Genomic DNA, 14,893 nt, shown 5'->3' with positions numbered 1-14,893 from the left:
TGAGTTTTTATTTGTGAAAGTATTATTGGTTTTTTCTTAAAATGAATGCAAGGAGAATAGTAATCTTTGATCTTTATAACTATTGTTAGTTCTTATCTATTCTTAGTGTTTTCTCATTTTGAGTTGAATCTAAACGATTGAATTGTTGTCTGTTTATACTTTGGGGTTTTGACAGCGTATGAAGTATCATGAGATTTCATCACTAACTCAATTGAAAATTAAAAGATAAATCCATGACTTTTATAAAGCATTGTTAGTTCTCATTAAGATGGAGGCTATTTGCATTCGCTCATCTTTGATCGAATGTCAAAGATTGGACCGGAACTTTGTGGACTCTATACCGTGTGAAAGTATTATGAGGTTCTATCTCAAAACTAATTAGCAATGAGAGAAGTAACTCATGCTTTATAAAACTCTTGTAAGTTTCTAAGTATTTTCAATGTGTGATTCCTAACATATGCACCATCAAGATGACGACTCTTTGTGTTCGCTCATCGGTTTGGGCTGAATCCTAATCATTTGACTGAATATTCGTTTGAGCTTTGTGGCCTCTGATACCATGTGAAATTATTCATCTCAAAGCCAATTATCAATGAGAGAATTACGTTAACCCATGACTTTATAGACTCTTGTTAGGTCTCATATGTTTTCAATGTGAGATCCTTAACATACTTAAATACCGTAATGAAGATTGAGTTGTATTATAAATATAATTTTGTAAAAATCTATACATTTTTTTAAATAACTTTTCCTATATTCTTTCGATTATCACTACAATTTTCATTTCCCTGTTATATTTTCGTAATCATATTGAATAGATCGTATTAAAAATGACGAAACTAAATAGGAATTATGAGTGTTAGTGTCGATTTTGGATAAACACTTAGAATCGCATCGCATATATGATTTGATCTATGGTCGAACTCTATAATTGCACATGGGTCAAAAGGTGGCAGAATCTCCGAACTCGTTGTCTTTTCCTCGTCGAAAGTTGATTTAGTGTTCACCTAAGAAAACGAATATCATAAACTAGAAGAATGCGCAGAGAGATTTTTCTAACGCGCGCTCTCCGACGCTCAACATAAGTGTGATTGCTAAGTCTGAGGTAAGAGGTCTAAGCTCGTCTCTTAAGGTTTTTGAGAGAAATGTTGAAGTTGGAACGAGATAGAGTTTTGTTAAGTTCGGAAAAAACTTACCCCAAACTTTAATGGAGTGCGGTCTATGTAGTTGAGCCTTGGATATTTATTGAAGACAGTGGCGTGGTGACGAGACTTGGCTTCGTGAGGACTCGGTGGCAAGAAGCGTGGTCCGGCCGAGTGGCTCGGTTGGGCGGCTTGGCCAACGTCGCTTGGATGTGAGGCCGCATGACTCGACCAAATGGCTTGGCCGATAGGGTTTGGCCAAATAGCTCGACCAGCATTGCTCAAATGTGATACCGAGTTGCTCGGCCGACCTTCTCGTTCGTGGGGTGAATTTTATTGGGTTATTTATTGTCAAAATGAGCTTATTTCCCTCAAAGCCCCGTTGTCTAACACATTTTTGGGATTATAGCAAAACTACGTACTATTTAATTTAATTTCTTTTATAAATTTTTTTAATTTTATCTAATTCTAAAATTATGACCGTTTATTGATAAATTTGTCAAAAAATAGTTGCGATTATTGACAAATATTTCAATAATTAGTTGTGTTTATTGCAAACTCATTCATAGTTTTGAAATTAAATACATTAATGTTTTTTGGTTTTTTTAAAAAGGTCATAGTTTTATAATTATCCCACATATTTTTGGATTATATTGCTTAGGTGGGTCATTGTATTTGCTTGCTAATAAACTTGACGTAACTATGGGGATGGGCGTTCATCGGATCGGGACCGGTGTTCTTCGTCGGAATATTTATGGCCGCCGTGTTTTCAAGGCTTTTTCAGTCATTAACAACGCCTATAATATCTGCTCTACTAATAGACTGGTAACTATTGCCGATTTCGTTTTATGATTTTTTCCATTATTGACAATTTTACGTATACAAATCAATACATCGTCGAACACATGTATTACTGCTTCCTAAGAGCATCTTTAATGGTTTCTTGCTTAAGAATTGTAGGGATTTGCTTGCAAATATCAAAAATGTTTAGCTAGTTGCTTAACCATTGTTTTGTATATTGGCTATTGATTTAGCTAAGCAAATCTAAGCAAATTGGCTAATTTAAGCTAGTTGCTTAACTATTTAGCTCTAAAAAATCTATGTGGCAAAAATACTATTTAACTAAGCAATAGCCTAAACTAAACCATTAAAGATGCTCTAATGCCTTTGACTTTGAGTTAGTGGTTGCCGTCTATTTCCATTGGCTCTCCATTTTTGTTAAGAAGCCCATATTCGTTTTCGGCCTATTTTTAACAATCATGAATGGGCTGGGCTTTTATATATATTGGTCCGTGAATAAAGCGTTGCTTTGCCTGCTCTTCGTTTCAAGTCGTTTTCAAGCAGATAATTGGTAGACGTAGACACTACCATAAAGACATTTAAAAATTGGTAACGGTGAAATCGAAGATATTATTATTGTGTAATACTTATTATTATTATTATTATTTTGAACATTGGGTATGATTGCAGCTGAGTTGGTAGTTGCGAATTGCGATAAATAATAAGGCAGAGCCACCGTCCCCACAATTTAAGAAATATTAAATACTAAGAAATAATGAAAATAGGAAAAAGCTGAGCTACACCTACACTACCACATGAAAACAAGGATAAGACAATAATAATAAAAAAAAAGCAATGCTAATTAAATCTTGTTTTTTCTTTTGTTTTCCCCAAATTATGCTGCCAAATAACATAAACCTCCATCGAAGTTCCACTGTTCATTTCTCCAAATCATTATCATTTATTTTTTGTTTCTAAAAAAGTTCAAAAAAGGGCCAATGAAGTCTGCATGGAAAACATGAAAATCATAATAAATCAAGAGGTTTAGTATGTTCTCATAAATTCTACGCTTCTTTACGATTTTGATGTTTGGACTTTGAATATAAGGTGCTTGATTGGTCAATAATGCCATCAATAATATTTCCTAATACTCTCAATATTTAATAAGCTTATAACAATGTCTTCCAATGACTTTTTTTGTTTTGTTTTCCTTTTTTCATATCAAACAAAAGTTTTTTTTTTTTTTTTTTGAGAGAGGGCTTTATAATTAATCAATGATACAAGATCGGATATTTACAAATATGGGGGACTGGACAAATATAAATATCTATTTTTAGAACCACACAAACACACCCCATAATTAATTAAATGTGGACATTGCGCCCGCCGGGATTCGATCCCGCGTCCTCCCCTTGGGAGGAGAGTGGTGTTACCACTTGGCCCAAACAAGCTTGGGTTGTCAAAGGGTCATTACTACATTTGTAGAGTAGGAATCTTTGTCTGCGAAGCTAAGACTATGTTTGAATATGGAAAAGACGAGATAGTAAAGTTATGAGAAAAACTGAAAATAAAGGGAAAATGAAGTTGAAAATTAAAATGATATGTTGTTTGTTCATGAAAAATAAGAGGAAAATATTCCATTACTATTCATCGAAATTTTTTATATCTCTTGAAAAGTATACCATATTTTAGGTTTCGATTTTTTTCATTAAGTGAATAGTCGGTTTGGCCAGAATTATGACAATATTCATAACGAAACACTTCGGTCCATTAATAACCGGTATTTGATCAGAATGGAATCTTCATTCTGACTGAATGCCAAGTTCATAAATAAGAAAGGAAAGAGATAAAATATATACAAATGCGACCCTCATATATATTATATAATTTATTTTAGAGTTTTCTAAGTAACTCTAAATTTATTTTACACCATTTTTGTATGGAAAAAAAAATCTCTTTGTTAGTTATATATTTTCTCTCTCACATTTTTCCTCTTATTTTTCTTTTCCTAGTTTACGTAAAATATACATTTTTTATTTTTTATAAATTGGTATAAAAAAGAAGAAATAAATGTGTTGGCAATTTATAGTGACTTATTAATTAGTTATTGACATTTTGACTTTAACTCTTTCGTTTTAGTTTATACTTGCGACATTATTCAAATTTCAAAGCAAAGTAAGCGATGCAAATTTATTTTTCATTTTTTTTAAATTTGATTCAATTTTCCGGACGATTCATTTACAATTCATGTTTTTTTTTTTTTTTTTATCATTCATGTAGTGCTGAAAGCGTTGTTGGCATGGGCAGAAGAAGAGAAAGCGATGATCATGAATAATCACGGTTTGTTTACATGAATGTTGAGAATCTTGGTCGGCGACCGAAGAAGTACGCTTACTCGAAAGGTGTTTGGGAATGATCTTACAACAACGCTAAAGAGAATTAGGCATTTGTACGATAACAAAAAGAAAAATATGAGATGAATAATAAGTATATACAAAATGTTTCACTTACCGTTAAAAAGTACAAGTAAGTTGCAGATTAGGTACTCCTTAAGTTGATATTTATTATACATGAGTATAAAATAAGTTTTTCTAATGGAGATGGTCTAAGAAAATACAAGAATTGCACAATTTATATCTAAATATCCGGGTGAATTATCCGCGTTATTTTTGTTGATTTATTGTGCAAAATATACTTTCTAATATGTTTCGCAAGAACAAAATTCTAGTGCCGGCATAAGACACATGAGAATGAGATGATAAATGTCAAAATTTAATATGATAAAAATACTGAAACTAGTGCCCACTTAATTAGCAGTGTTGCCGGAATATAAATATATGGTTAGGGTATGAAAATCTGTTGCCCGACAAAAATATGTTATTTTATTTCATCAATTTCTGGAAGAGAAAAAAAACCAAGAAGGAATCTAGTTTATAAAGAATGTCGTTTGTGCTGATTTTTTTAACCAGTTCACCAACCGATCGACCCCATTAATTTGTACGGTACGATTGATAATAGCAACTTTTAAATTTCAGAAATTGTAAGGAGAATGTAAATAAAGGAAAAAAAACAAGCCATGCAGCTATTCACGTCAGGTGAGCAACTATTTTATTAATATACAACTAACAACATTATTAATGATCGTATTGTTGCATGGAATGTGATGTTTATGTCTGTTTCGCCCTGAAAACTACTATATTTGATGTCTACCGAGGCAAAAAGTGAAGTACTCAACTTTGAAACATTATATAGGCTTATTTATTAGGATTTAGGAGTGTCTTATTACAATATAACTTGACGTTACCAAATTTGTTATCATCACATAATATGTCATTCACAATAAGTATATTTATGAAATAGTTTATTTTCTAGAAACATCGTAAATTTGTTCGTTCACCTTATAGCACTAATCTTTAGTCATCAATTAAAATTATTATAATAGCAAAATTGCTAACATATTGTGACTTGTTAAATAGTCGTCATTGGTTAAAATAAGTGGCAATCAGTTAGTACTCAGTAGTTCAATAAGTCATTATTCTTTCTTTCTTAAAAGAAATAGTCTAAATTTTATTTTATTAAAAAAAGTAATTTATCAAACCCGTAATAAATTAATAATTATTAATTAATTTATTACGGGTTTTTTAAACTACTTTTTTTAATAAAATAAAACTTTGAATAATATTTTTAAATGAACTAGGTGAATGGCTAGTTGTAATAATTTTTTTTATAAAATAATGCATGTAACAAAGTAGAAACTCTTTTTTTTATTATTAAATATAAACATGCATTTCCCTATAATAAACAAAACTCAAACTTTTTTTATCTCCATCTCACAAGAGGGAGTACATCGTGGGCCTAGATTTATTGTATACACTGTTTATGTAAGTTAATTTTTGCTTATTTATATCAGTGACTTTATGTCGTATTAACTAAATGTGTCTGATCGACTTGTGATTATTAACATGCCTAAAATTTGTTTATATTGTCTATGGTAAACATGTCTGTTAGATTTGTAGTAGTTAGGACTTAGGAGTAATTGTTTGTATATAAATTTTGATTAAATTGTATAAGCTGAATGTGAAAATTCACAATTTTGATCCTATAACCGGATGGGAGAAAATCCGTATTGGGGAAGATGATAAAAAGGTAGACAAAATGTGAGTTATAGATTGAAAACAGATTTACATATGTCAATAATAAACGCATGAGAACGTAATGAATGAAAAGAACAGATAGGGAAATCAAATACATCTATTAAATTAATATAAAATAAATAAGAAACATTTGAATTGCAAAACAGTTAAAAACATATTAGCAAAAACAAATTTTCGAATTAATAAAAGAGGGAATTGTCCTTATGTTAAATGATGATTATTTAAAAAAAAAAATAGGTAAATAGTCAACTAAAACTTTTGTTTTTTTGTCTTAAATTGTATATTTGCCCCCTGATTTAAGGCCTCACTTAAAAATGCCCCCTATCTTTTTAAAACTATTTGTTAACCCCCTGTTATATAAAAAAAGTAGTAGTTGGGTCATTCCGTAAAAAAAGAGGCCCAATCGTCAGTTAAATAATCACGTGGAACGCACGTGTTCTGGTAAATAAGGGTAAAATCGTTATTTTGTTAGTCGGATGAGGGAGTGTATTTAATTGTTTGTTTATTCATCTAAATTAAATAAGTTGAGGTGTAAAAGTAAATTAAATAAAGAAAAAACAGTAATTAAGTATATAAAAAAAAAACAGTCGGATGTAAAAATCCAAAATTGCATTGAGTCTTAACAGTAAAACCCTAGAACTGAAAAACCAGTAATGACGAAAGGTAAATCTCCCGAGAAAACGTCTTGCTGGGTTACGACCTGTCCTTGACGTCCTATCCACAGTCTTCAATTCGCACGAACACGTCGGCGGCTCGCGCGTGGACGTTTCGCCAACAACGACGTCGGATATCTTGCGATTAGACGTGCTATGGCTTCTCTCCATATCGACGACACCTGAATTAGACGTGCAGAAGTTTTGAATTTGAATTTTAATCGGAGACGCTAACCCTAGCTCAATCGATTTGGGGCTCTGTCGATTTGGGGGTTCTCTCTTTTTCGAATGGTTTTTTATATTCTCAATAAAAATGAGAACTGAAAATAAAATGAAAATCAAAGCAATTTACTTGAGTCCAAGGACATTCTCGTAAATTCATTTACCTATGGTATCATGTGACTACCACGTGGTCATTTAACTGACGGAGTGAGCTTATAATACACGGAAGACCCATCTATTTTGTCGGTCGTGATATTGAGGTCCAATAACCTCGACTTTATATCATAAGTCATCTTCTGTCAAAATATTAACAGGGGCCAAGTATACAATTTACTCTTAATAAAATTAACGAAATTCTAACTAATTTACAATATCTCTAACACATTTCAGTAGTACTAGCTGTTGACTCCAACGACATGATAATAAATACGATTTTTCGAAAATATTAACTTTTCTATAGAGGATGACAAGGACACCAAGATTTCAAAAAGAGCGCAAACAAACTACTTGATTTGAAAAGATGTTGAATATATTGCACACAGGTTTGAAAACCACCAAAGAAGGCTTAGTTGGGTTTATTCAAAAAAGAAAAAAAGAAAAAAGGCTTTTTATTTTTTATTTTTTTTTATAAAGGCTTAGTTGGGTACTTGGGTTGGGCTGGGATTTGAATCTCAATGGTTCGAAACTAAATTCAGACGCCTGAAAAAAGTTAATTAAAAAAAAGAATGTGCGTAAATGCAATTTCCGTTTGAAAGTAAAAAAAAAAAAAAAGCAGATCTGAATTCCCACTTACCTTGTTTTTGTCCAAATCCGTAAAGACAAAAACTACTCTTCTCCCAACGCACCTTCCGCAGGGTTTCCCATTTTCATTTTGTGGTCGTCAATCCAATACAAATTCAATACTTTCATTTTTAATGCCCTTTCATTCTTTCTCATATCCCCTCTCATTAAAATATATATATATATATATATTTGTTATAAAAGTTATCATCTTTATTCTTTATTGATTTTTTTTTATCAGACCATCTTTATTGATTGAGTGCTCTTTTTTTTTTTTTTTTTTTGAGAAAATTGATTGAGTGCTCTCGTTGTGCTTGTATATTATCATTGAGAGCTGAAATGGTAATAAAGACTGAATATTTATGAGTTCGGAGACAGAAAGTTTATACCTTTAACGAAAAAAAGGTAGGATTGAACTTCTAATTCCGTCCACCTTTCGGTCCTCTTTAAGTTCCTCCAACAACAAGGCAATTGCATTGCTCTCTCTCTCTCTCTCTCTCTCTCTCTTTCTCTCCTTCAGAAAAACATGGGTTCTTCACATCTTCCAGTCTTTGGTGTGTCTCTCCGACTCTCTCGTCTCGTACGGGTTTGATTTAGACGATGACATCATTATACTAATCAAGGAAAATTTTCCTCTTCTAAAACAACTCTAAATTATCTGCTTTAAATTTTTAAAAACACTAATAATAACTAAAATAATAATAAATAAATAAACAATAAATATAAAACCCACACTCTAGGGAAAGCAGCTCTACTTCTACTACTACTAAATGCACGCTCCAAGCTTACATTCTACCACCATTGTCATTTTACTCTCTCTCTCTCTCTCACTGTCTCTCTCTCTCTTTAAAAAGCTGAGACTTTTCTTTTCCTCTCTCTTTCTCTTTCGGCTTTGACAGCCATGGATTCTTACGAGGCAAGTAGGAGTGTGTTCTCGAGAATCCAGGGCCTAGAGCCCGAGAGCGCTTCCAAAATCATGGGCTATCTTCTGATACAAGACTACGGCGACAAAGAGATGATTCGCTTAGCCTTCGGTCCAGAGTCTCTGTTGCAGAGCCTGGTCTTTAAAGCCAAAACCCACTTGGGTCTCCTCTCAAAGCCTCAGTCTTTGCCCTCAACTCCTTCTTTTAACCCCATTTCCAGACCAACCCCTCTCTCCATTCCTTCCTCAAATCCATGGACTGGTTCTTCTTCTGGGTTCTCAGAATCTCCCACTCCGAGCTCTCAGAGCCCTTCTCTCTCTTACGCCAGCGTTCTCAGCAACAACAACAACAACAGAGCTGGGTCTGCCTCCACCGGCCCGTTTTCCGCTCCGTTCAGCGACCCCGTCGACGAGTTTCAGCTCCAAAACTCGGTCGCAGACGAGGTGTTCGACGGAAGTCCCCAGTGGGAGGAAGTGAACTCCGGGTTAGGGTTTGGGTTCAGACCCTGCTTGTACTACCAGAGAGGGTTCTGCAAGAACGGAAACACTTGTCGCTACGTTCACGGAGACTCCATCGCCGCCGAGAGTAACGCTGTGGTGGGTTCTCCGACGACGGCGAACAACAACAACGGCAATCTGAACGAGCTCGAACAGTGTCAAGAGCTTCTCATGAGACGCAAAGCTGCTCAGCAACAACACCACTTCATGAACTCATCTTCTTTCCCGGCGTACGACAACAACAAGTGTATGAGCTTTCTCATGCACCAACACCAACACATTGACTCTCAAAGGTGTGTGTTGTGCTGTTTTTGAGTGCTTTCTTTTTTCTTAGTACTGTTTCTCAACTGTTTTGTTTTTTGGTCTCTAGATCTCCAACAGGCTCGATGATTATGGGAGATGAGATGCCCAGATTCGGAAGGTGTCGTTTTGACAGGAACGAGATTATGAACCCTAGTTCGAGGCAAATCTACTTGACATTCCCAGCGGATAGCACATTCAGAGAAGAAGATGTCTCCAATTACTTCAGGTACTACTAATCTTAATCTATTCACTGTAAGTTTTAATCTTTCTTAATTTTAAGTTTTTTTTTTGTTGGATTGATGAAGCATATATGGACCGGTACAAGATGTGAGAATTCCATACCAGCAAAAGAGGATGTTTGGGTTTGTGACTTTTGTGTATCCTGAGACTGTGAAGCTCATTCTAGCCAAAGGAAACCCGCATTTCGTCTGCGATTCTCGCGTTCTTGTCAAGCCTTACAAGGAGAAGGGAAAGATTGTTGAGAAGTATGTTCAAAGCCCTTTCTCTCCAATGCTATTTTCATAGCAAAAATAATTCAATGCTAAATTAATGTCTCTCTTTAAACTTCATGATATATCAGGAAACAACAACAACAATTTGAGAATGGAGACTATTCTTCCCTATGCTCGAGCCCATCGTCAATCGATTACGACATCCACCAAGGTATATACACAAGATCACGGTTTGTTTGGCATTTAGTAATTTGATTCAATCCCTTTGTATGTTGATCTTATTGCTCAACGTTTTTGGCAGGCCCGAGAATGTTTTACAATGCCCAAGAGATGTTACTGATGAAGAAGTTGGAGGAACGAGCGAGCTTCGAGCAAGCCGTCGGAAGAAGGATGATGAATCTCCAGCTCGAGGATCTGAGGAATCATCATTACCAGAATCATAATCATCATCGCAACAATGCTCAGTTCCATCGCAGTTTGTCGATGGGGTCTTCAATTCCCTCCCCGAATGCTTTGCCTTACTCCCCCGGCAACCACAAACTTCTATTTGAAGAAGCCGATCAACAAGTTTCAGAAGGTTGGATTAAAAAAAAATACAGTTTCTTTTTGCTGCCTTCAAACTGAATCTTTCTTGGTGATTCACTCTCGGTGTTGTGTTTGATAATTGGCAGAGAGAACTTCGCCCGTTTCGGGAGCTAATACTCTCTCCGATGCTAATAGCGAAAAGAGTGAAGAAAATGATCTTAATGTCAGGTACAGAACTTGATTCAATTCTTGAATTTTACCATCGTTATTGTCTATTTGACACTAAGAACCTGACTGGTCTATATTTGTATATATGTGTATCTATATAACAGCCTAGAGCACATCCTTCCTGATAGCCTGTTTGCTTCTCCAAAGAAATCTTCCATGGCTGACCACACCACTGCTTTTTCCACCGCCTCTGGGGAGGCCAGTGAGATCAACAATCCCTCTTTGCTCACCAACATAGCTTCACAAGAATCTGTCTTCTCTAAGTGCTCAGGTAATATTTATAAAAAAAAAAAGGTGATTTCTTTTCCATGGAATTTGACTAATTTATAACTCTTCTTGTGTTTCCTTCTACGGTTAGGTTTTCTTTTGGAACCACTGGAATGCAATTGATTGCTATGATGGATCATCTTTAACTCTGCCATGGTGGGTGAGAGGAGACTGAGAATTCAAATGATGGTCTTAAATTTCATCACTCATTCAATTCTCAAAGTCTTTTGAGTGGTTTGACCATATGCAGTTCAAATCAAATTGTTTATTGTTACATTATTGTGATTGTGCAGATAGAATAAAAGTTAAGCAGAGGGCAGAGAAATGATAAAAGAAAATCCACATCAAAGTGATTTGTAGGCAACAACACCACCAAGATCATCATCATCATCATCATTAATACCGATCCAATACTAGTTATATATAGTGAATACATAATTGTATACTTAAAATAACAGAAGAACTGATTAATGGAAAGTGGGGTCTCTCTCTCTCTCTCCCCTGTATGTAAACCCTCTCTCTCTCTCTCATTTATATGTGTGTTGCTTGGTGGACCAGAACAATCTGTAGCATGACAAAGAATAGTAGCAAGTAGTAACTACTCATAGTCAATAGTGTAATATCATATATTTTATATATAGCCTCTATTTTGAATGGTGAAAAATGGTGTGTGCGCAGAAAAAATTGACCAGTGCTTGCAAAAAAAGTAGTTTCATATAAAAGCTTTAAAGGATCAAAGCAGGAAATTAACTGCAATGGCAGGCAGAGAAAGAGCTCACAAAAAAAGAGTCAAGTAGAAGTGGATGATAAAAGCTGAGTCCTCTTACTCACTCAGTGGTAAATAGTATTTATCATTTTAATTTCCATTGGAGGGCAAGTGTATTTTTATTTTATTTTTTAATAATTGAAATATAAAGGTTGTTCTTTCATGTGATTAAAGGGTAACTTTAGGGGGACTTTTGTTTTTGTCTCATTTTGTGGTTTCATTCAAGTGGACATGAAGGGCCACACTCTCACATGGGTTTTTGACAGCAAATTTGAATGCTATCTGGGCACCACTCACTCCTTTCCCTTTCAGTCCTTTTTCAGTTTTAATCCCATCTTGATATTTCAAACCAGGGACAAAAATGTCTTTTTCCTTGGCCATGGGAAATGCTATACATGACATGCATGCATATACATATCTACCTAATCTAGTGTTGAAATTTGAGAACAAAATAAATAGATATTCTAGGTTGTGTAAGACTGTAATTAAAAGTACCAAACACATAGTAATTGTCAATTTTTAATGAATAAAAAAAGGAGTTTTGTTGTTGCAAGAGATCACACGCAGAGTTGCCCATGTTAGGGAAGCAAAAGGACCACAAACAATTGAAGCATATGTTGTTTGGAATTGGATAAGAAGAAAGAAGACATAAATTTGGTTTCTTAGAGGACACACCCCATTTTTTTTTTCTATTCACTCTAATGTGGTTGGAATGTCAGCATCATATTGTGATTTTTTGTTGCCCCTCATCTTCTATACAACAATTTTGAGTCCCTTTTTGTCCCTCATTTAGTGTGTGTGTGTCTAGTGTTATGTTATGTCATAATCAACAAAATATAACCTAATGTTGAGGGATTACCAAGTGGTGGTGGTGATATTTTCTACCACATTGGTACTCACATGTACCTTTATTGTGTTTAATGGTCCTCCTATAAAATGAAATCAATACTACTTACATACATGCCATGCATGCATGGAAATTGTTAGACTAGGTAACTACTACTAGTCCATGCTTACGTGGCATGTCAATTATCTATTCAATCAACAATAATTTTTTTTTTGTTGTATAAAAACAATAATGTTTCAATATTATTTTTCTTGAGATTGTCATGATTAACATTAATATTGAGATGCATATAAAAATAAATAACGAAAATCAAAATGGACTTTTTTGTTACCCCTTTCACACGACTTATAACTAGTTACTTTTTTTTTTACCCCATTCACACGAGCCTTATATCTATTTTGACATCCCAATGTTAAATTTCTCTTACATCTTTGTCTCTAAATCATAGTATGTCCTTTTCCAAGTCTTTAGCATATACCGTCTTTTTTTGCTTATCCTTTTGGGTTTTGTTCCCTAATTATATCCCTATCCATTTTTTAAGATAACTAATTGCACTAGTAAAAAGTACATTCCATTGCCACAGTTGCTCCAAAAATCATATCATATATCATACCATCTGATAAAATAAAATAAAATAAAAATCAATTCATACCACATTTATGACGATCAACGATCGGTCAACCTCTACTAGGATAAATGAACGTACCATATTTAAAAAATATTCACATGGTATTAGAGGAGGCCAGGGCATTTATAAAAATTATAGAATTGAATGTTAGACAAACTATACCTCTACTATTATGGATTCATGGTATCAAAAGCATCAGCAACACATTTTTGAAGTGATTTTTACATTCAATAATGTACATTTTTTTACATCAAATTTTTATTTTGCTCTAACGGTATTACACAATATTTTCCACTACAAATATTCTTATAGATTAAGTTTCTTAAATTAATTACTTATTAGTTATCTGTCTAATTATATGTATAATAACATAATTGTATAGTGTAATTATATTGCTATTTTTTGTTATAACTTTAGTTTTTTTCTCCACTAAAAAAGAGGATTGAGTCATCTGTTATTGAAGCATGGAATTGAGTAGTATGTTGTTTAAGTAAATAAACAATGTGTGTGACCAATAGTGATCGTCGGAAAACTAGCGTGAAAGGTGGAGAATGTGCGTCTCATTACAAACCGGAACAACATAGTTATGGTATTTACCATTTGTACCGATTTGAAACTAGTACAACAATTAATTAAGGGCGGTATGAATCAAAAGTTACAGTTCTGATGCCTAGCATTAATCATGGAATAAGAACATCACGGACAAAATTAATTGAGCAAAAATATTATTTTAGTTTGAAGAAATGACGACATAAATACCTAATATGACGACACATACATTTAAATACCATTTTTTTTTTTGCGGAAAAATACTTAATATTGAGTTCCAGTTGCACCATTAAATAAAATCAATTAAGTTTGATAGAAATATACGTGGCAGACTTAAATTAAATACGATTTGATATTTATTTCTTAAATTTAATTAATTTTTTTTATTAAAAATGGCTTTAATGTTATAATTAAGCATTAATAGTATTATTAAAAACGTTTTTAATATTTAAAAGATTAATTAAGAATTTTTATAAATTGATATTATTAATGCTTGAATACTTTTAAGACATAAATACTAAATCATTTTTATTAATAAAAAGTTAATCAAGTATATTCTAAAAATTATATAATATTAAAAAGATAAAATATATTATTAACGCTTGATTAGTATTAAGATATAATATTAAAATATTTTTATAATATCATCAATACTTAATTATAATATAAATAGATTTAGTTCATTTGAAGAAATACATATGTCGCGTTTAAATTGAGGCTGCCACGTGTATTTCCGTCAAACTTTACTGACTTTGTTTAATTGTGCAGCTCTAAATATAACATTAAATATTTTTGTCACGAAAAGAGAATAAATATTTAAGTATATATTTCAAAAATATTAAATATTTATGCCTCTTTTAGTTTCTTTAAACAATTATTTTTGGCTTCTTACCTACGTGCCTAAAGTATTGTTTTTCCGTATACTTTTTCATCAACATTTAAAAATATGAACTTGGATAATTATCTAGATTCTTATATTTAATATTATTTTCGTCTACTAGAATCTAATTTGGAATTTTTGACAAATATAACCACATGCCATTAATTTTTTGATTTAAGTTAAAAAGATAATTTTTAATTGTTACAATACTTGATTACCAATTGACTATCATGAATCATGATATTTGAGTTAGGATATTATCTTTAAACATTAATTCTGTTAAAAAAATTAAGATAT

The 14,893-nt window shown here is 33.0% G+C and overlaps 1 protein-coding gene across 3 annotated transcripts; it reads left to right on the top strand.

The window, feature by feature from the left end:
• Positions 1–8,277: 8,277 nt before the first annotated feature.
• On the top strand, positions 8,278–11,852 carry LOC149382579 (zinc finger CCCH domain-containing protein 22-like). Of its 3 annotated transcripts, none has more exons than XR_016293850.1 (9): positions 8,278–9,444; positions 9,522–9,680; positions 9,760–9,939; positions 10,035–10,117; positions 10,208–10,483; positions 10,578–10,659; positions 10,764–10,930; positions 11,018–11,115; positions 11,220–11,852. XR_016293850.1 is itself a non-coding variant. In XM_089601641.1 (9 exons), the coding sequence occupies exons 1-8, from the start codon at positions 8,633–8,635 to the stop codon at positions 11,047–11,049; spliced, it is 1,791 nt and encodes a 596-aa protein (XP_089457767.1). In that variant the 5' UTR covers positions 8,278–8,632; the 3' UTR covers positions 11,050–11,086; positions 11,220–11,852. The 3 variants fall into 3 exon arrangements, 2 of the variants coding, with proteins under 2 accessions (XP_089457767.1, XP_089457766.1); XM_089601641.1 differs by having other exon boundaries at positions 11,018–11,086; XM_089601640.1 differs by having other exon boundaries at positions 8,281–9,444; positions 11,018–11,082.
• The last annotated feature ends 3,041 nt before the right edge of the window (positions 11,853–14,893 follow it).

Source organism: Urtica dioica, chromosome 11 (genome assembly GCF_054948205.1).
Source record: "Urtica dioica subsp. dioica isolate 48M chromosome 11, U.dioica_male_clone48M_v1_H2, whole genome shotgun sequence".
Taxonomy (NCBI): domain Eukaryota; kingdom Viridiplantae; phylum Streptophyta; class Magnoliopsida; order Rosales; family Urticaceae; genus Urtica; species Urtica dioica.
Note: the sequence above shows the minus strand (reverse complement) of the source record. Positions and strands in the feature narration are given on the sequence as shown.